At 39.1% G+C, this 22,532-nt stretch overlaps 1 protein-coding gene across 4 annotated transcripts in view; it reads left to right on the forward strand.

Moving 5' to 3' along the window:
* The window catches only part of LOC122670399 (DNA-directed RNA polymerase III subunit 1), a 164,311-nt gene that overhangs the window by 102,575 nt on the left and 39,204 nt on the right, over positions 1–22,532 (forward strand). For all 4 annotated transcript variants that reach the window (XR_006334207.1, XM_043867279.1, XM_043867260.1 and 1 more), the window contains exons 20-21: positions 2,252–2,399; positions 12,689–12,840. Coding sequence is in view for 3 of the 4 variants with exons in the window: in XM_043867279.1 (XP_043723214.1) it covers positions 2,252–2,399; positions 12,689–12,840 (300 nt within the window). In the remaining variant the exon portion in view is untranslated. The remainder of the gene's footprint in view (positions 1–2,251; positions 2,400–12,688; positions 12,841–22,532) is intronic.

Raw genomic sequence — 22,532 nt, forward strand, 5'->3', positions numbered from 1 at the left:
TTTCCCCTGTTGCCAAGCTTGCATCTGTTCGTCTTTTGATCTCTCTTGCCGCATCCCATCATTGGCCTCTTTTTCAGTTGGACATGAAGAATGCTTTTCTTCATGGTGATCTCCATGAGGAAGTTTATATGGAGCAACCTCCTGGGTTTGTTGCTCAGGGGGAGTCTGGTTTAGTGTGCAAACTTAAGAAGTCGTTGTATGGTTTGAAACAATCTCCCAGGGCCTGGTTTGGGAGATTTTCAGATTTTGTTCTGGAATTTGGGATGACTCGATGTGGCAGTGATCATTCGGTGTTCTGCAGGCATAGCAAGGTTGGCAGGATATTTTTGGTGGTATATGTAGATGATATAGTCATCACTGATGATGATGTTGAAGGCATTAAGCAGCTTAAGTTACATTTGCAGTGTAAATTTCAGACCAAGGATCTTGGTAAGTTGAAGTACTTTCTTGGAGTTGTGGTAGCTCAGTCTAGTAAAGGTATTTCTCTGTCCCAGAGGAAATATGTTCTTAACCTGCTTTCCGAAACAGGTATGCTTGGGTCTAAACCTTTGGATACTCCAATGGACCCAAATTTGAAGTTGAGAGCTGATAGTGGTGATGCTCTTGATGATCCGGGAAAATATAGAAGACTTGTTGGAAAATTAAATTATCTCACTGTGACTCGACCGGATATTGCCTTTCCGGTTAGTGTAATTAGTCAATTTCTGTCCTCTCGTAGGACGTCACATTGGGATGCTGTGATTCGAATTCTGAGATACCTCAAGAAAGCTCCAGGTCGTGGTCTACTCTACACTGATCATGGTCATGGACGTGTTGATGGATTTTATGATGCTGATTGGGCTGGTTCTCCTGTGGATAGGAGGTCTACCACTGGGTATTGTGTCTTTGTGGGGGGAAATTTGGTGTCCTGGAAGAGCAAGAAACAGCCAGTAGTAGCAAGATCTAGTACGGAGGCTGAGTATCGGGCTATGGCACAGGTTACTTGCGAGCTGATGTGGATGAAGCAATTGTTGACTGAGTTGAAATTTACGAAGGAGTTACCTATACAGCTGTGGTGTGATAATCAAGCTGCTATCCATATAGCTTCCAATCCTATGTTTCATTAGAGGACGAAGCATATAGAGGTTGATTGCCATTTTGTTCGAGAGAAACTACAAGAAGGTTTTATTGCTCCACAACATGTTCGTACAGGGGAGCAACTTGCTGATATTTTTACGAAGTCCTTGGGAAGTGTGAGAATTGATTATATTTGTGACAAGCTGGGCATGATTAACATCTATGCTCCAGCTTGAGGGGGAGCGTTAATGTGCTTTGGGTACTGTTTACGTGAACAATGTCGTGGATAGTACCGTACACTATTTTCGTGAACAGTGTCATAAACAGTACTGTACTCTGTTCTCGTGAACAGTAACTAGAAGATGAGAGTTGTTAGTCCGGGGCAATTTGGGAATTTCTCTTGTGTGTTATATCTATCCTATTATTAATAATATTGGTGAAGAGAGGAGAACAATTTCATTCGATGGTTCTCCCCAAAGGATTACAGCCACTTCTCTTCTTCTTCATCTTCTTCCTCTCCATCTTCTCCATTAAATCTGGTTTTATTTACAGTAGCAATACACTTGTGTTTTGAAAACTGCCCCTAGGTCTACATGGTTGAGGTGAGCAACTTGAATCAGTTTGGTTTGCAAAATTAATGATTGATGATGGGAGAGGATGAAAAGAAACCAAGGTTTAGGTAGCTTACTGCTTCTACAATATTACAATTTGACTGTTTAGAGTTTGGGGTTGGTTCTTGATATGGAATTGTGATAAAACTTTTATTTTTAACTGAAGGGTCAAGGTCTTCTTAGGGTATCAAAAAGAGAACTGCAAACTGAAAAACCTCCAAATAAATAGAAAACCCCATCTCAGAACCATAACCACTTTATACAAAACAAATTTAGGTTGAGGATGTTCCTTTATAGTCTCAGGGTTCTTGTTCTCATACCAGCAGGATTCTGATAGGATTTCTTAGTATCCTGAATTAGTAGTATTATAGTAGAAAGTTATCCTCTATCACATCCCTGCTTTATTTCTCAATTAAAGCTTGTAGCTTCTCTTTTTTCTAGCTTTAGTTGGTACCATACCAATTTGATGCTTCTTCAAGTATTTGATCTGTAACTTATCATATACTTCATGGTTATTGCCGATATTTAAAAGTATTTTTATCCTTTGCATTGTATATTGATTATATTTTTTTTTCATGTTATAGGTTTTGCTAGAGACCAGCATTTCTCGTTACCATAAAAAAAGAATTGAAGCTGGAACTGCAATTGGAGCAATTGGAGCACAAAGTATAGGAGAACCAGGGACCCAGATGACATTAAAAACTTTCCACTTTGCCGGAGTTGCTAGCATGAGTATCCTTTATTCTTGATATCTGTTGTCATATTCAACATCCTAATCTTTTCCCTTACAGAAATTATAGTGCATGCTGTCAACCTTATCTTACAAGAATTAGAACACATCAGCTTCCCCCTTCCCAAGGCTACTTCTGGTTTATACATAGTCAAAACAGTTTTTTTTGCATGTTTTTGTTGTTTTTACTCGGATAAAACCTTCTGAATTTCTTGCAAAGGTTGGATTGTCCTTGGATTTGTTTCTATCTTTTACAAATTGGAATCATGTATTGAAAATCTGTATCAATGTACTTTTGACGTCTGTTTAAGAGAACTTAGGAAATGTTGTGCAAGCCACAAGCTACATGCATTGATACTATAGGGATGCATATTTACATTTTTTTTTTTTGGGTGAATAAAAGAAATCATTACCAACGTAAGAAAAGAAAACAAGGGGCCCCCCAAGGGGGGAAAATACAGAAGCCCATGGCTGAGCAAAGCTTCAGCTAGAGGGAACTGGAGCAGTAAAAGAAACATTAGGGAGACCCCAGGATATAACAATAAGTTTGTTCCTTGGGGTGTCAGTACAAACAGAGGGAGGGGCTGACAATAATTTGGAGGAGATTTCAAAGGAAATGGAATCCCAAATCTGTTGATAGGAACGAGAATCGGAGGTCCATTTCTTGATATTACGCTCCATCCAAATATGGTTGAGGGCAGCACAAAAAGCCATCTTCCCCACAGGGTCGCAGATAGAGGATCCACAGAAGGTCATATCAACCCAAATCCATTCTCTAGAGAAAAGGAGAATTCTTCTTTGAGCAGGCCAGCACTTGGACAGAATACCTTTCCAGATGGCCCTAGAGGTAGGGCAATCAAAGAACAGATGAGCCGAGTCTTCAATAGTGCTCCAATAAAGGCAGCAGGCATTGGAAACCTGGGTCTGACGTCTGCGGAGGAAAGCTTGTATAGGAAGACAGTTGGTGAAAACTCTCCAGGCAGTGAAGCAATGGCGAGGAATGTGATGCTTGAACCAGAGGAGGTTCCTCCAAACAGCCGTCAAGCCTTTGAACCGGATAAGATTCCAAGCTGCCTTGGAAGAGAATTTCAGCAAGCTGTTTGCTGTCCAAGAGACACAATCGCCCCTAGAAGGCATTCTTCTTTGGATGGACTGAAGATCATTCCAAATAAGAGAAAGAGGCAGGGAAGAGGTAGGGGGGGCCCAATCACCCTGATGGAGAATGTCCGCAACAAGAACCAGCCTATGAAGACCTGAAGCATAGATCGTCCTTGGGGTGACAAGATGTAATAATATTCCCTTAGGGTGCCAGTGATCCAACCAAAGGGAAGTGGAGAGACCGTCACCAATGTGGGAGTGGATGGAATGAAGGACAAGGTGGCGGGATTCAAGGATCTTACGCCAAACCCAAGAAGCATCAGCAAAGAAAGAAGCAGTCCAAATGGAGTCTTGACGGAGAAGACTCGAATAAACCCAATCAACCCAAATGGTCTTCTTTTTTGAGGCTATCTTCGAGATCAGCTTGATAATACTGGCCATGTTGACATTTTTTATTCTTCTTATGCCCAGACCACCCTCCTTTTTTGGGAGGCACACTGAAGCCCATCTAATGGGATGGAGGAATCTTGAGGATTCAGCTCCCTTTCAAAGGAAAGAGGCTAACAGAGATTCCAAGGACTTGATGGTTGCTTGCGAGAGCCCATAAATACCAGACCAGTAGATATAAGAAGCCTCTAAGACAAATCTAATAAGCACCAACCTGCCTGCATAAGCATATTTACATATTTTACTAGAGGTTTTAGGGAAAATAGTTGATGGCTTGATGCATGTCTGAGTTTTTGAATTTTGTGGGCTTTTTGTAAAATTAACAATGGGAACAAGTAAAATCCTACAAGCACCAATACTTCTTCACAGTTCGTTGGAAATGGATTCATCCCGATGTTTATTTAGCATTGGACATCTGTTAATATTGTTGTTACTTTGTTACGTTAGGATTGCACCAGTAGGGAGGGGTGACATGATTCAGATTGGGGAAGCTAAAAGAGCAAGGAGTGGGTATTAAATGACTTCAGGAGAAGTAGTAAGAAAAGAAATTCATGGATTAGGGCCAACAAGAATTTTGGCTTTGAATAGGTTTGAATGACAAAATAGGATCCATGTAGCCTTCCTCATTTAGTTGGGATGAGGCTTAGTTGAGTTTAGGTGACTTGAGTTGTAGAGTTGAAATTAGGGTTGTTTGACTTGCTGAATTCTTAATGGAAAACGAGAATGATTCTGTAAATTTTCATTTTTTTTGAGTAAATTACACTGACCTACCCTGACCTATGCTTTAAATACACAGATCTCCCGTCTTTCTTACAAATACCCAAACCTCCCCCACTTTCCAAACTTCATTACGCTCAGCCCATTAGTGTTTTAAGGTTAGGTAACGGCTTAATTTGAAAATTGGATTTTTAATACCCTTGTTAGGTTGATGCTACCGTTTTGCCCTTAACGAATTTAATCTTTTACCCTTAATGAAATGCTAACTCAATCTATCATCTCTGCTACCTTCCATGTCCCAAAAATACCCTAACCTGCAAATCTGATCGATCGCTCGATGATCTTCCTTTTGTCGTCCCAGCACCTCGCCCTGTTTGCGGGCAGAGAAAAAGAAGAAAAGGAGGAGAGAAAGAGGGTTTGCAGTGGGTGATGAGCAAGGTAAGAAGGAGATCCGAAACTCATGTAACACTCAAACCAGAAATTGAAAATCAAGATAAAATGACCGAAAGCTTTGATTATCTGATCTGAGTTGCTTCTGAAGGTCGGCGACCGAGGCTAGGGTTTGGGAGTGAGAGCGAAAGAAGACTGGAAGGATTAATATAGCAGTGAATGGATTAGAACAAAAGGAACAAAAGAAATCGCTGTTATTCTAATTACACATGATGTGATTTGTCTAGCATTTGAACAAATTTCTTGGTAAATCAAGTTCTATTGTCAAGATTTTCTGCAACTCCCATCTCATTCTTCGTTTTTTTGTTTTTTGGTCTTAGGGTTCGATTTTCTTGGGGTTTCAAAATGAAGAGACAGAGATGGTGAGGAAAGGGAGAGCGAAACCATGAGAGGAGAGAGATTCGAGAGAGTCAAAAAAGAAAAAAGGGTGTGAAGAGAGAATATTTTGGGGGAAGAAAGAGGGTTTCAGGGGTTTGGTTTTCTTCTCAGGGAAAGCTTGAAGAGTGGATCGATCTTCTTTCTCTGTTTTTTTGTTCCATTTCCCAGATCTCACTCTCTAGCTGGTCCCTGCGATCACCAAAACCACCATTCACCAAGATGTGCTTAAGCAGCTTCAATTCATGGATCAGCTTGAGGATCTCAAACTCCTCTGTTCTTGCTGCTGCCACACATCACCTGTGTTTGGGATTGCAAAGGAATTCCACAGCACATCAAGAAAGGTTCTAACTCTCCGGTGCCATTGGTCATGTGATGCTTGCAGCATTGCAGCGATTCTGTCTGCATTTTTCTTATCACTTCTGTACTCCTCCAACTATCATCGTGAGGCCGAGTTCACTGTGATTCCCCATCCTTGACCTGTGGGGTTCATCCTCTGGCTCCTATCACAACTGCTGCGGTAGAATCATTTCTCGTTGCATAGCTGGCGATTCTTCTTCAGATCTCCATCTCTTCTTCTCCATCGTTCCTCAACGATAGCTTGGATCACCGCTCCATCTCTAGCCAGAAAAGCTTAGAACTTGTTTCAGTTCCATTGCTGATAATCTAGATGGGTTTACATTCACCGCTCCTTGAGAGCCAGGCTAAATTCCAACTCCATCACCTTGCTCCTCGCTCCCGACGAGTCTCCTCTCACCTCGGTCAACCATCTCCTTCTTTTCCTCCCTCTTCAACCCCTCCCTCCCCCCCCTCCCCCTTCCCCCTGACCTCATTGATAAGTTTGCCCCCCCTTCCTGGCAAACTCTCTCCTTGCCGTCCGTTTGGATGAGGAAATCTCCAAGGTGATCCTCTCCCACAAATCCAACAAGGCCCCTTGGGCCTGATGGCTTCAGTATGGGCTTCTTCCTTAGTTGCTGGGACTCTATCAAAGGACATCTCTTCAAAGCTATCCGTAGCTTCTTCTTGAAACCCAGCCTACTTGCCCAGATCAATCAAACCTTCATCTGCCTCATCCCTAAGATAGATGGAGCTTCCTCTAATGTAGTCCTAGATAGGTAGGAGACCTACTAGGAGCCAGTTCAACCAGGATCTGTAGAACTGCTGGTTCGATGGAGGCAGAATTGAGGTTTTAGGTCAAAATTAGGGTTAAAGTTAGGTTTAGGTTAGGGTTGTCTTATATGGTAATGATAGGCAGGTGTAGGGAAGTCTAATGGTATAGGTTTTATGATGTTTGAGTGAATGGAAGTAGGTTAGATGAGTTGGACAGCAAGATAAGGTTATTTGAGACAATTCCTAATGGAGGTAGGAGAAGGGGATTCTAGGGTTTAGGGTGGTGGGGGTCTGATGAAACTTGGATCGAGTGTCAATAATGATGGAAGGGATGTATGCTGAAAGTTTGGTTTGAAGCTGATGGACAGATTTGAAGTTATGGAGGAATCCTAGTTAGGGTAGGAGTGAGGGTATTATGGTATATAGGGTATTGGAACTAGGGTTAAGAGATATGATTAGGTTACTGATTTCAGAATTAACATGTCATGAAATCAACTACTTATTCTGAGCATGAAATCAGAATCGATTATGGTTGAAGGTCTGAAACTGTGCTTTAATGGAGGTAGGGGCAGAATGGGAAATATGAGAATATATTCAAATCAGGCCACAGGAATTTGGTCAAATTTGAATCACTTCCCAAATTAGGGTTAATAGAGGTATGGTGAAAATCTGAGTTTAATCGGATGGCTGGTTTGGTAGATCTCAAAAATCACCTTGTATGTGACCTTCTAGAAGGAAGAAGAATAGTTGCAGAACTTCTTACTTGTTGCAGGTTTAATGGAGGGGGATGGAAGGCTGGTTTAATGATCTGAATGGGATTGATGGAAAGAGGGTAGGTCTAGGTTAGAGGGTAAGAAATAGAAGGTGTAAACAGAAACTTTGAATCAAACTTACTGGTTTGAAGAATTCAAAGGCAGCAGCTTGAAAATTGAAGAGACCTCCTGATCATCTCGATGCAAGGAGTCGCAGGAGTCCACCTACCCTATCCACCTTGAGATCCACAAGGATATACACTCACAAAGAGCAGCAGCAATGGTAGCAAGCATATAGCTAATTTTTATTAATCAAATTCGTATCCAATGCTGGCCTCCCTTACAAACTTATATAGAAGACTCAAAAATAGACTTAGACACTAAAAAGGAAAGCCCTAACCCTATCCCTAACCTACTAGCTAACTTAAACTGACTAGGAAACTAACTTAAACTGACTAGGAAACTGAAATAGACTCAAAATAGAGTCCTAATCTAGCCCAACTAAACAACTAAAATATAAACTGATAAAATCACTTAAATTGAACCATTAGTTGAACCGGTTCAATTTAAAACACCAAATAAAAAGCTAAGTATGGAAATAAAACTAAGTATGGGAACTAATCCCGTATGCAACCTATTTACCCATATTTTAGGCCCATAAAAGTGGCCTATTACATTAGAAACCCATGGGATCAAAGGCCCATCATGTATGTAACCCAACCCTAGACTTATTCCTAATGAAAGAAACCCAGTTTGGTGAAAAAAATGTGTTATTTCATAAATGCTATTTTCCTACAACATATATTTGAAAAAAATGTGTTATATATGTTGGATGATGATCAATTTAATATATATAAAAAACCATTGGCCGATCTACGGCGTGATGGTTTCAAATTTTTTTTTCTGTTTTTATTTATTTATTTACATTTTTTAAATTTAAAAAAATGATTGCTGAAATTATAAAAAATACATAATAAATAGGAGATGGGTCAGGTGCTAGGTCATCTCTTGTTGACAATATCTTCGAGTATTCATCCTAGTCATGTTTGCCGACTCCACCTTCTTACAGTCTCGGTGAGCCCTTCCCTTGATTGGGATATCTTATGTCACACCCTGGCCCGGTTTATAAGGGCCAAGTGTGACTGGATGTCTCTGGCATCCATTAAACCCACCAGGATCGCAAGTGCAGTACTATATTCGCAATCATATTCACAAATACAAAATTTAAATGCAGCGGAAGCAATTTAAATATAGAATTAAGACAGTAATAAAGGAAAACTAGTGATAAGCTGTGATATATATATATAAAAGAGAAGTGAGTTACAAGGTTGATCCACACAACAGTAATCTAAAACAAAAAGACTTATCTACACAAGTCTATGTACAAAAGTGTATAACAAAAAAGAGGAGGAAGCTTGATCTAGCAGATAACTCAAGAGAAAGCGCAGTCATCGCACGAGCACGAGGCATCATGCTCCACCACGAGAGGAGTATCAATTCCAAAAGCTGAAGGAGTATCCTGAGAAGAAGAGATTCCCACAGAAGCAGCAACAATATCATTTGAAAAATATGAGGATCCACAGGGGTGAGCTCCATTGAGCCCAGTAAGGAAAAGCATGCAAACACATACAAATAGTCCATGATGAATGCCCTAAGCAAGCATGCTCTTAACATGGATACTAGGTCACATGAGGTATAAGTACTACTGTAATAGAATACTAGCCTCGGTCCCGGAAACACATAACCAGACGTCGGTCACTCGAGCGAAAGCATTCTACTATGGTGGAGACCGGGCAGCTCAGGCATTATACATCTAACGCTAACGGACCCCCAGTGACTAACTCTACTGTTTATTCCCACACCTGAGTGTTCTACGGTAACATGGGACAATGAATGGCATTCCGGAATTTACCCTTCGGACCTACCACGGGTTATCCAACACCTCTTCCCCTGTTGGTAAGGGACGTAGTACTGGGCAATGAAAATCCTAACCCAATGCAGTCTATCATGATGGTATATGTATCAGATAGAATAATTGCAAGTTAACAAGTATATCAACACTATTCACATAATTCCAAAGTAAGTGACAATGCAATGCAGTATGCCGATGCATCATAATTCACATGCAACAAATGCAAATAATATAAAGCTATAAAACTACATGAACTGAGTCATAATTATGATGCATGTCATGGCATACTCAACAAGATATAATTAAGTCAATAAATACACCAAAAATAAAGTCAAAATTCCCTTACCTGATATGATAGACTAGTCTAGGCCAGCAAAACTCCAATAGTCCAGACAAAACACTCAAGAACAGATTTATACAGTCCTAAAATAACACAAAACATCATAGATTAGGATTAGGAAGAGTCCTAGGTCAAAACCCAAGCATTGGGGGGCAAATTGGGGTAAAAACACTGAACCGGATTCAAAGTCCAGGCCCTACGGTCGACCGGTTGCAGGCCTGCAACTCCATCCAGTCCAAAAGTCAGAATTGGGGTTTTTGTTTGTAACCCCTGGATCTTGACATGCAAGGTCCAAATTTCATGTTTTAAACCTATTCTAAGGTGGGTCAATCCAATCTTAATAAATTAATTTCAAAAACCAACATTAATTTGGGGGTTTTAAGAGATTAACCCCAATTAGTAACCTAGGGTTCATAAATTGAACAATTCAGCTAGGAATTGGGTTCCTAAGATGCAACTTTCAGGTCACAGTCACACCTGAATCCAAATTTGGTTCAATATAGGGTTTATATATTGAAATTGGTCTATTAAACATAAAATTTCTAAGCTTTAATGGCTGATTAGGGTATAGGAGTTATTTAGGATTGAAGATTGGAGAAGAACAAGATGAGAACAGCAGAAATTTCTACTTACCTGAGTACAGCAGTGAAATCAATGTGTAAACAACTTTGAAATATGCAGCAAAGTGTCCAATTGAACTCCAAAGCTTCAATTTCAGGTGTAGAATCAAAACCCCATGTATAGCCCTCTCTTTTCCCTTCTTCATCTCCTCTTTCCTCCTTCCATCTACTTTCTCCTCTAAGGTTCTTGATGCTGGATCGATTCTTATGTTTTGAGATTTGTGAATAGTATAAATGACTTAGATATATATAGTGGTTTAATTAAGGTTTGTTTGTTTAATTAACCAAAAACTTGATTTCTAAATTAATTCCTAAAATTGATTCTACTTAGAATTATCTAATTAATTAGCTTCTTCTAACTATAAAATGATGTCATATGACATCAGGGGAAATCCAAACACGGGTAACTACTGGGAACTGGATTCCCCACTTGGGATGCGGGTCCCACAGAGGTAAATTACTATTTTGTCCCTATAAACTCTAATTGATCAACATTATACAATATACAATATAAATAAATAGTACTTACAATAGGTTGAGGAAATAGAAAGGTTTTGCATGCTGTCAAGTCAGCAGATCCGACACAGGTAGCTCCGGTGCAGGGTACCAGCAGGGTCCTCAGACTCCAGAATAGCAAACTGAGAAGATTCCCTGGAATCCTCCATAGGTGTGTCGAGGAGTTGGTCTACGTCCTCAACAGATACATCCCACAACATCAAGGCAACCATGGACACAGAACTGGAACCTGAAATCACACAAGTTCCAATGTTCAAATTTACAGTGGTTTTCACATCTTAGACAAGTTGATGATGGGGCTTATCAATGGGCAATAATGGACTATGAGAACAATTGGTCCCATAACATGTCATGGGATACATATGTGGTGCATTCAGAGGAACGGCTTCGTAATCTTCAGTGGTACGCTGCTCGTGGATTAGACCCACCAAGAAACTCCGCATAGAATTGAGAAAGGAGCAGCTTAATGTTTATTTGGATAATATGTATTATTCAGGGTTCTTGTACTTTAAATTTATGTGAACTAAATATTTATAATACCAGTTTACGGTTTGTATTAGTGCGTACATTAGTAAACTTGGGTCAATAACCACAAGTACCATTTTGAGCATTTTTTGGTGAAATAATTCATGGATTGTGTTTAAAATGTAAAAAATAGGCTATATACAAAAAATAGACCTAAAAAAACATTTTTGGGCACCAAATCCAAGGTTTCCCCATCAATGGGAAAAAGTACCAGCTTTTGACCTGGTTTCGACCAAATCTCGGTTTCAGTCAGGTTGAAATCTGGTCAAAACCTGAGTTCTTGATCCTTGGTTGTGATGCAGCAAGATTAGATGTTTATATGTAGAGAAGGGGAAAAGCATTATGAGAATAAGAAAGGGGCTGGCAGTGTGGTGAATAGACAAGCTTTTAATGTGGGGCTATTTGTAATAAGCTCTTGGATAAGCTGAAGGAAAGGACAAGAAGTAAGATAACAACTGATTTTGTGGGATCAGCAAATGCATTACTAACATATTCATATAAGGTGAAATAGAGAATCTAGTTCTTCATGTATTTTCTACCTTTGGTTGTTGAGAGTCTTTTTAGTTGTTCTTTTGTGAATGTTTTATAAATTTTTTCTGTAACTCCTTTGTTTTGCGCTAAAAAATGATTAGATGCTAAAGGGGTTTATGAGAATTAAGAAGGGTCTCTTTGAGGAGGCTTCACAGAATTTTTTTTACTATTTTAGTTCTTTCTGACTTCACTATGTTATGCTCTTGGATCTATCTTTCTCTTGACAGAAAGCAAGAAATGGGACAGAGTTAGACTTCCAAAACAAAACAAGCAATGGTTTTCCTTTCCTTATTTGAGATAAATATCAAACCTGGTGGAGTAGCATTTGTTAGACAACAAAGTCAGAACCATATCATTCATCAAACAAATCGTGCATACTCACATATGTGCTGGGCCCAGCTTAAATAACCTAAACAAAGTCTCTTAGACACCAGACATCATGACTGGCAGACCTTTATATCATCGGTGATAACTTCACTGGATGCATGCTTAAAATATGGTAGTTTGTTGCTTAGCAGGTCACCATTTATCTAGAGATTGCTAGTAGCCAGATTTATCCTTTAAATTTATAAAATATTTTTGTTTTCCATCATTTAACAGAACCTTTATTTGGCCATTCCCATTAGTTATGTTTGCTAGTTAAGACATCTTCATAGGTTTAAACTTTTTTTTTTAATTTTTTTTTTCCTTGTACTTTGATGGTTTTTCCAGAATAGAGATTTTGTTTGTAAATTTTGAATGATTTATATCAAGTATTAATATTAGTATACCATATATAACAATAATATCTTGCTTCGACTTACATAACTGGCTATTGGAGCTTCACTGGTTTTAGAATCTTTGATTTGTAAGCTGTTGGTTTTCAATCATTCCATGTGATCCTATAACTTGGCATCAGATGTCACACTTGGGGTTCCTCGCATCAAAGAAATAATTAATGGAGCCAAAAATATTAGTACACCCATTATTACTGCCACACTTGTGTCTAGTGATGATGTAAAGTCTGCACGATTTGTGAAAGGTTGTATTGAGAAAACGGTTTTGGGTGAGGTATGATTTGTAATATATTTATTAAAAATTCCTTTTTCCTTTAACTACTTCATTATTCTTTTATATTCTGTTTTATTTATCATGAAGTAAAATAAAATCCTTCATAATCGCATATTAAAAATGTTTCAATATCAGATGCAATACTAAGTAGTAGGAGGAAGAAGAGTAGTTTGGGGAGAACAGACTGAGATCAAGGTAGCACAATTCCCTACCTGACCTCTAATATTTAGATTGCTAATAAGAATTCAAAATTTCTTACAACAGCTATATGGCAAGTAAACCCCCTACAATATTATGATAATAACCTGTAATATGCCAAGAATTGATGCAGATAAATCAGAGAAATGAGCTTATTTTTAATGGAAATAAGCTTTGGATTGGGTTCTATAAGGTTTAATGGAATTTTATTTTACTAGGCCTCTTTGTTTTTTTTTTTTTGGGGGGGGGGGGGAAGAATGGTTGAATGTAATAGGCCACTTTAATGGCCTAAAATTTGGGTATAAGGTAGGAATATGGGATTTACTTTCTTAGTTTAGCTTGAGTTGTTTTATTTCATTGTTTATTGTTTATCACTCTACTTGTAAAGTTTGGATAGAGTCTTATCTAAATAGAACTTGTCCTCCTAGATTAGATAGAGATTTAGTTGTGTGGGCCACCGATTCTAACTAATTAGATAAGATAAGAGTTTTTGTCATGTGGGACACCAATTCCTACTTTGGATAAAGTTTTCTACTTTTTTCATTCCAATTTCAGTTACCAAATCAGTTCAGGAATGGTTGAGTCTTTCTTTTTTTTTGAGTTTGAGTCTGTTTTTAGTCTTTTATATACATTTGTAAGGGGCTACAGTCTTGTACACGAATGTGTGTAATGAAATATTGGCTTCTGCCTTTGGTTTTGATTTAGAATGCTCCCTGCTGTGGTGATTCCAGGAACCCTTGGTGGTGATTCCAAGGTTGGAGTAATGGTGGTGATTCCAGCCTTACAGATCAAGTGGTTGATTCTTGATCACCTTTTCTTTCCCACAATTGCATATCAGTTTCAATTCCTATTTAAGAGGCATAAAATTTAGGAATCCTACTCTCAGAAGGATTCTCTCATTTTACCAATAGTTAGATTCAAATCATATTTTACGGACTTGATCTATTCTTTGTATTGTTTGTTGGACTGGAATTTCAAGCTGATCAAAATTGTTTAAATCGAGTTATCTGGTGTCTCTCAATTCTGGTTTGACTTTTTTCCTATGATCCTGTCGCAAGCTGATCTCCCACTGGATTTCAGTGCTTCAGGATTAGCACTGTAGGAAGTCTAGGAGATGTGCTTAGTCTAAATACCGTGCAAACAATTGTAATTGAGTTTATTTACCATCAGAACAAAAAAATTATGGAATTAGCACATATTGTACATGCTAATGATCTTAGATTTATGTTAAAAAAACCTATAGATCTGGGAAACAAATTTCCTTTTTATAAATCAAAGATCTTATTAATGGATAGAAAATTCTATACCGTAAAAGATCCTGTACAAATGACATAAGACAACTAGAAGCTATTCCCCTCCCCCCCCCCCCCCAAAAAAAAAAGGGGGAAAAAAAGGACTTCTGGTAACTTGCGCCTAGAAGAAGTTATGTAGATTTTGACTTCTTTCATATTGAATTCCATCAGAAAACATTCTCCAAAGCTCTTTCATAGAACCTCTATGCTGGTTCAGCAGTTCCTTCAAATATCCTGTTGTTTCTTTATGTGTACAAGCTCCAAACAGTGGCACTTGAAAGTTGAAACTAGACTCCACATTTTCTTTTCCCTTCCTCTAAAATTGGACCCATATCATAGGGGATTCTTTAAAGGGGATTTTGCTCAGATCTACTAGTTAAAGAAATTAATTACAGGTTTAGTTGGTTTTAAATTTGTTTTACATTCACAAGTTTCAAGTTTGAAAAGATTTATTTAATCCCTCAAAGGCAGTTATTGCTTATGAGTCCCAAGAAAAAATAAAATTTAGCTTCTGAAAATACCCCCAACAGTTCCATTATGAATGAAAAAAAGTAAAAAGCAAATGACTTTATATCCTATTTTACTGCTGAGGTGGAATAAGGAAGTGCAAAGAAGCGGAAGAGTGTGAAGAAGGGTAGGGGCCCACAATTTTCTCCTAAAAAAAGCATTTCATAGGATTTTTTCTAACTTCTTTTTCTATTGTTTCTTATGACCATTCCATTATGAAAAAAATAAGTAAAAAACAAAGGGAAAGTGGGAAGAAGGATAGGGCTTTTCTCCTTAAATAAAGGGCTTTAAACCGTATTTTTTTTGGGTAATGGGTTTTAAACCGAATTAGGGAGGGGATTTTGAAGAAGCGAGAGGATTCTCCAGATTCAATTTGTATTCGATCCATTTAGAGGTATTCGCATCCGTATCAGTTTACAAGTATTCGTATCTGGATAGGGATTATTCACGATTACATCCGATTCGTATTTGATTCAATTAGAGGTATTCGCATCCGGACCAACTTAACTGAGCCGAACCAATCGAAACCGATATGAGCATATCGGATCATATTTCGGTTTTGGGGTTTGGGACTCCGAAACCGAACCAGACCACACTAGATTATCGTGTGTGCCTAGTTAAGCCTTAGAGGTTGCACTATTGTTAACACGTGTGACCCTATTGTAAGTGTCTAAACCTATTTGAGAAGTTTCCTACATCACTTAAGTAGAGAAAGTCCAAATCGTTTTACCAAATAAAATAGACGAAATCACGATTGTGATAATGTTCAATGAAATTCTCATGAAGGAAAAGCTTACAGATCCTTGCATAAGCCAGCCCGTCTTTTCTCCTAGTTCTCACATCCAAGGATTTAAGTATCGGTATCGGGTATCGTATCGGTCAGGCGATTTTAAGAGACATATCGTATCGTATCGTATCGAAGATGCATATCGATCGGTGCAGAAACGCAAGAAAATGATCAAAATACACATGAAAATACACTTTTGGACACAAAAAACAATATAAACAAACAATTTGTGTCATATATCATGCATATATACTAAGAATTGTGAATAATCAATAACCAGACAAGTGCGGCACTTTGAAATTATTATAAAAGATTAAAAGATGAAATTCCTTACATGTAGAGTCACTCTATTGCCATGAAGAATGTCGGGGTGGATCAAAGTCATGTCTGTAAGGGTCTTTAACAATAGGAGCGACTAGGATGATGTTGTGTACTGTCCGAACATAAGCACAATCATCGAGCCGTCAAAATACTAATGGTAGTGACTCTCCCACTCATAGTAGAATCGTGTGTACTGCTCCGAGTGGCTAATGTCACGACAAAGACTAGGTTGTGCTTATGCTTGATTCTCTCCGTATCCATAACTTCCATACCCTACGAAGCCCCATGTCCATAGCTGAAGAAGAACTCCGATGCATAATGCCCATGGCCTCGATGAAGCACCAAAGATAATCGGAACTAATGCTAAGTGACTCCACGCCACTCATAAGCACATCACTATCATATGGATTGTGGGAGCGCTGCGACTCGCCCTTAGCGGCTTCCGCGAGTAAGTCTTATAGCCGCAGCTCGGGACCACGATCCATATCTTGGGTAGTATGTGTGTATCCTGCCTCACATGTGAACTAAACCCCAGCACGATGTTGTGAAGCCTCATGGCCACCACCACTACCTCCAGCACCATGGCCACCACCACCACCACCACTACCATCATCATCATCGTCATCATCATCATCATCATCATCGTCATCATCGTCATCATCATCATCAGCAGCAGCAACAGAACCACCACCATCACCATCATCATCACCATCGTCGTCTTCATCCTCATCATCAACATGTTGTTGAGTTCCTCCATACGGATGACTGACCTCGTCCTCGACTAAACCTTCTTGAGCTACTTTCATTTTCTTCAACATTAGGACAAGGATCTTGTGATGGTGGCTGTGTTGCATCCTCATCCATCTGTTGAATGATGCTCTCTATCACTGGATCAGGTTTGGTTGTCTGGCGATCCTCACTTAATTGGTCCATCACCAATACCTTATCGGTATCTTCTATCCATGCTCTAACTGGATCTTCATCGTCAAGTAGGTGGTTGATGTCGATTGGGTTGACATCTACATCATCTCCTTCTCTTTCCACTCTAAATATTTAAGCTTGACTTCATGTTGTAATGGACATACACTAGCTTCTCCAACTTTGAATAATCGAGACAATTCCGGGTTTGGTGTGTATCAACCCGAATGTACTCCAGATTACGTTCGCACCTACTAGAGGATGCCGTCGGGATAATACTCGAATTGTAATTCGGGTTAAGTGTGAGCACTAGTACCCCATAATTGAGCCACCAATCACCGCAATAATAAATGAAATATTAAAAGACAAAACCTTAAAACAAATTTTAAATGATATAATAAATTAGGTAAACCTAACTTACGGCGTTGTGTGCTCCTAGCATGGATTGCCATTCTATCAGCAAAACCACGAGTGGCCTCCGGAAAATACTTAGCCTAGAGAGGTATTAAAAAAATATATATATTAGTTCCACATCCACCAATCACTCTATTCTTGGTTTCAATCATTTATACAACTAATTTAGCTCTAACCTCATCCATGGCAAGTGTGGCCTTCGTTACATCTGGCTCCATTCTGTTCACAACATTCCTTAGGGCACGCAATAGATCCGGTCTACACCTTATATCATTGGAGTATTGGATATCCGGATTCAAATAATATGTTGCACATGGTTTGTAATGGATCGTTAGAAACCTAGAAATTCTAATAATAAATAAATAAATAGTAACTTACTAATTACTAAGTGTTTAAAATGAAACCAAAGTCACATACTTATAAGATTACCTGCCCAATGAACATCTTGAACCAACATATTTTCCCATCGATCGGATATAATCTTCAAATACTTCTTGTTTGATGTTGGGTTATTCTCATGTATTTTTCTCTTCACACATCCCATGGCCTCTACCATCTTACCCATGGCCTGCTCTTTATCCCCATCAACCTCTCGAAGCAAACAAAAGAGTGGCATCATAACATTATAAAGTCAGCCCATTGTAGCCCAAAACTTTGAGGAGGTGACAAGATCTTGAACAAATCTCCCAATTTCAGACTTTGCATAATTGCTAGTCAACCACTCAGTAGAGGTGAACATCTGTAGCAGCCCATGCTTTCGGAAAATGAGGCTATCAATTGCAATGTAATTTGTTGCAAATCTTGTTGTTGCAGGCCTCACTAAATCCCCTTGTGTGTAACTCCTCATCAATGCCAAAACCCAACTATGGTTGTAAATAAAGTTGGTGATTTTCCTTACATTACCAACCAACTTTTGGACCTTGGGCAATTCTCCTATGTCCTTGAACATCAAATCTATGCAATGAGCTGCACATGGTGTCCAAAATAGATGTTGCCTCTTTAACATAAGCAACTGACCAGCCTTCTTGAAATTTGCTGCATTGTCAGTTACTACTTGGACAACATTTTCTTCTCCTATATCCTCCACAACTTCATCCATTAACTTGTACAAGTAGTTGGCATCTTTGATTTCACTAGATGCATTGACCGACTTGTGGAAGATCGTCCTTCCATCAAAGTAGATAAGAAAATTGATGATGGATAATCTTGTTGGTCCACTCCATCCATCACACATGATGGTCACTCCATATAGTGGCCATTTCTCCTTGAACCTCTCTACATACTCATGCATCTCTTGGACAATATCATCCAAGTAAGGCCCAACAATCTCATGAGGTATGGGTGGCTTAACATTTTTCCCACACCGCTGAATCTCCTTTACCATGGCCTTGAAGTGGGGATCTTTGGCCTTATGTGGTGGAATCATAGAACTGTGGACCCATTCGGAGATTGCTCGCCTATCCTTTTACTAAGTGTTTTGGGTTGAAAGCTTTCTTCAATCCTCTGTTGGCTAGCATCCTCGCTCTATAGACATTAGGATCCATGTCTCGATATCCTGGGCTCTTCTTTCTCTTACCCTTACCACTCTTTGTAAACCGGTAAACATCCCCTTCACACTGGTTGCTCTACTAAGGCCAACAGGCTGCTTACCCTTACTTAGAGATGGACGACAAGAGGAGCCAACACCAATATCTACGAGGCCCTGGCTGGGTCGAGCTGATTGACTTCTAATCAATTGCTCGGCTCTCCATTGTTGCTCTTTTTTGCTTCATGTCTTGATTGTTTCATCGCCGAATCCAACTCTAGGTCCTCCTCTCGCTTCATGTCTTAAGGTGCTTTTGCATTGCCCTGCTTAACTCTACAGGGCACTTTGTACACTTGGAAACATTTTCATATCCTCCTGCCATGTGCTCTTTTTGCCGAGTTACCCCACCTCCAAGATGTTGGGTGTCACAGAAGTTGCACTGTGTATACAATCTATTATTGTTTATTTTGGTACAATAAGACCACCCAATGTCTTGTTGTAGCGGCATCGTCCTAAATACCAAACAAAAGTAGATAACTATATAAGATATATATTAAACAATATTCAAATCCACACATCAATAATTTATTATTTATACAAGTATCGACAGACATTATGATGCATGTCATGCATTGCATCATTTCATGTATTTACTACCTAGCAAAGTTGCCCTAAACAATATTTAAACATTTTTATATTTTCTACAACTAGTTACACATTATTTAATTTTTTAAATAATGAAAAAAAATGACATAATGTACTACATATATGAATCTAAGTCTTTGATTCTATTTCAGCCAATTATACATTTTATCAAACTATAATGAAAGAGTAAAGATGGAAAAATCAGATTTTTTATATTTTTTTAAGTATTTTATAAATTCAGAAAATACCCACAAAAAAAAAAAAATACAGATTTTAGAGTAAATGTATAATCTTCTTGGGATGTCATACATCTATACATAATGTACTCCATATCTTATAAACATTACCATTTGTTTTAAAGTTAAGAAGAAAAAAAAAAATTTCATTCTAAAGAAGGAATTTTCGGTTTTGGGTAAAAATGGTCAAAGAAACATGGATTTGAAACCAAATCTTTGTAAATGCATACAAAGAATGCATTTTCTATGTTTGTTTAACATATTCTCTTTGATTCATACAAAAAAACATACCAATAATCAAAGATTAAAGCAAAAGATTCAAGTTTTTTTCAAAAAACTTACCTAACCCTTCAAGAACAGCTTTTGAATTCGAATGTGGGCTGTTAGATCCACCAAATGATGTGATTTCAGCTCCTCTGAGATCGTTTTTGGCAAAGAATTGAAAGTCCTCAAGAAATCTTACCCAAAAAGCAAGTCTAAATGTGTTTTTGGAAGGGTTTCTCAAAGCTAGGAAGAGCTTTTTTCCACCAGGACTGCTAGAGATCGAGTTTTAGGTGAAAACAATGAAATGGCCATGTGTTTTTTAAGTTAACAATACGTATCGAGACGACTCGATACGTCTCGATACATATCGTTTTTTAAATATAATAAAATAATCTTTTTAAAAAATTCTCGGCTGTATCGATCGTATCATATCGTATCGGTACGTCTCGGTCGATACGTCTCGATACAGTCGAGACATTTGCAGTTTTAAAAAAAAAGATACGTCTCGGCCTGTATCGTATCGACCACGACCGATACCGAGACGTATTGGCCGAGACGATACAATACGGTCCAAGACTTAAATCCTTGCTCACATCAGAAAAAAGAGGGGTGCCTAGGACAGAGCCAACGGTACTAAGACCATCAGTGCACCAGTAGTGGAGAGGCAACCCAGGAAGAGTAACCCCAGAGAGGAATGATGGAAGGATCCACACGCTGGAGTTGCAGGTGACAATGCCATTGACGCAAGATGACAGGTTTCTTTCCTACCAACCAGGGACCACCCTCGAGTGCACGAATCTTATCAGCTTTTAGCTTTTCCTTCTTCTCATGCTTCCTTTGACAACCAGGACATATCCGACCACTCCCCCATCTCCCTAGCTATTTAGCAATTCACTTCTTTTGGTCGTAAACCCTTCAAATTTTTCGACATGTGGTCCTCCCACCCCTCTTTTTTATCCACAGTGCAAGAAGCCTGGGACAAACCTATCTTTGCTTTTTCTACCCCTCTCATTGCTTTCTCCAAAAAGCTCTGAAATGTTAAAGCTGTCCTCAAAGATTGGAACAACATCACTTTTGTTAACATTTCCCAGCAGGTTTTGGATTGCAAGGCTAGGCTTGTCTCTATTCAGTTTCGGTTGCAATCTGACAATTTCAATAGTGCTTTAGCTGCAGAGGAGAAAGAGACTTCTCTGGAGCTCACCTCCTTGTTAGCCCGAGAAGAAAGTTTCCTGAAGCAGAAATCTAGAATCAAGTGGTTAGATTTGGGTGACTCCAATACTGCATATTTCCACCGATCATTGAAAGCCAGAGTCAATGCTAACTCCATTGTTCATCTTATAGCTCAGGATGGCTCTATCGCATCTACAGTTAAAGATATTAAAGACTTAGCTGTTCAGCACTTCAAGGGAATCTTCAGCTGCACTTAGGTGGACTCTTCTCCCTTCCCGAATGACTTACTCAACAAGTTCATTCCCTTGGTTTACCTTGACTCTTTGAGCTCCATTCCTAAAGAAGATGAGATTGTGCCAGCCATCCACTCTCTCAAGGTTTCTGGTGCTCTTGGTCCGGATGGGTTTAGCATAGGTTTCTTTTTAGCTACCTAGGACATCATTAAATTGGACCATATCGCTGCCATTGAAAGCTTCTTCTTCAATCCTAATCAGGTCAAGGGTATCAATCATACTTTTCTTTGCCTCATCCCTAAAAAGGATGGTGCATTTGCTATGAATGACTTCAAACCCATTGCTCTATGCAATCTTCTATACAAGTTCATTGCCAAGATTCTTACTCGAAGACTTAAAAGTGTTGTGGATCTTGTCAGTGATAACCAATCGGCCTTCAGTCCAGGAACAAACATCTTGAACAACATTCTTCTTTGTAATGACATTGTCAGAGGGTTTGATAGGAAAAATCACTCCCCCTCTATCCTCCTAAAGATTGATATCCATAAAGCTTTTGATTCTCTAAGTTGGGATTTTATTAGACAAGTGATGACCAAGATGGGATTCCCTTTGATTTTTGTCAATTGGATTCAGGCCTGCATCTCTTCCCCCAAAGTTCTTAGTATTAGTTAATGGCAGCCCGGCTAGTTACTTTGGTGCTTCAGTGGGAATTCGGCAAGGCTGCCCTCTCTCCCCCTACTTGTTCACTTTGGCCTTGGAAGTCCTCTCCATAGTTGTCAAGGCGACTAGGCGAACTAAGGCGAGTGAGGGGGTCAGAAACCAAGTCGACACCAACAAGGCGACAAGGTTTCGCCTAGGCGACCAAGGTAACACCAGAATTTAAGGCGTGACAAAGGCGCCTGGACGCCTAGGGGCGACGCCTTGACAACTATGGTCCTCTCCAGGGAAATCCAAATTTGCATTGATCAGCAACTTATTGCTTCTTTGCCAAAGTGTAAAGCTCTCAAGTTAACTCACTTGGCTTTCACAGATGACCTGATGATTTTCTCTAAGGCTTCCATTGCCTCTCTCGAATCTACTATGCTTTGCCTTCAACACTTCCATTAGTTATCGGGCCTTCGCATCAACCCTTCAAAGTCTCTTTTGTTCTTCGTTGGGGTTTCGGAGCTAGACAAAGTTGTT

Source organism: Telopea speciosissima, chromosome 1, assembly GCF_018873765.1.
Source record: "Telopea speciosissima isolate NSW1024214 ecotype Mountain lineage chromosome 1, Tspe_v1, whole genome shotgun sequence".
Classification (NCBI taxonomy): Eukaryota; Viridiplantae; Streptophyta; class Magnoliopsida; order Proteales; family Proteaceae; genus Telopea; species Telopea speciosissima.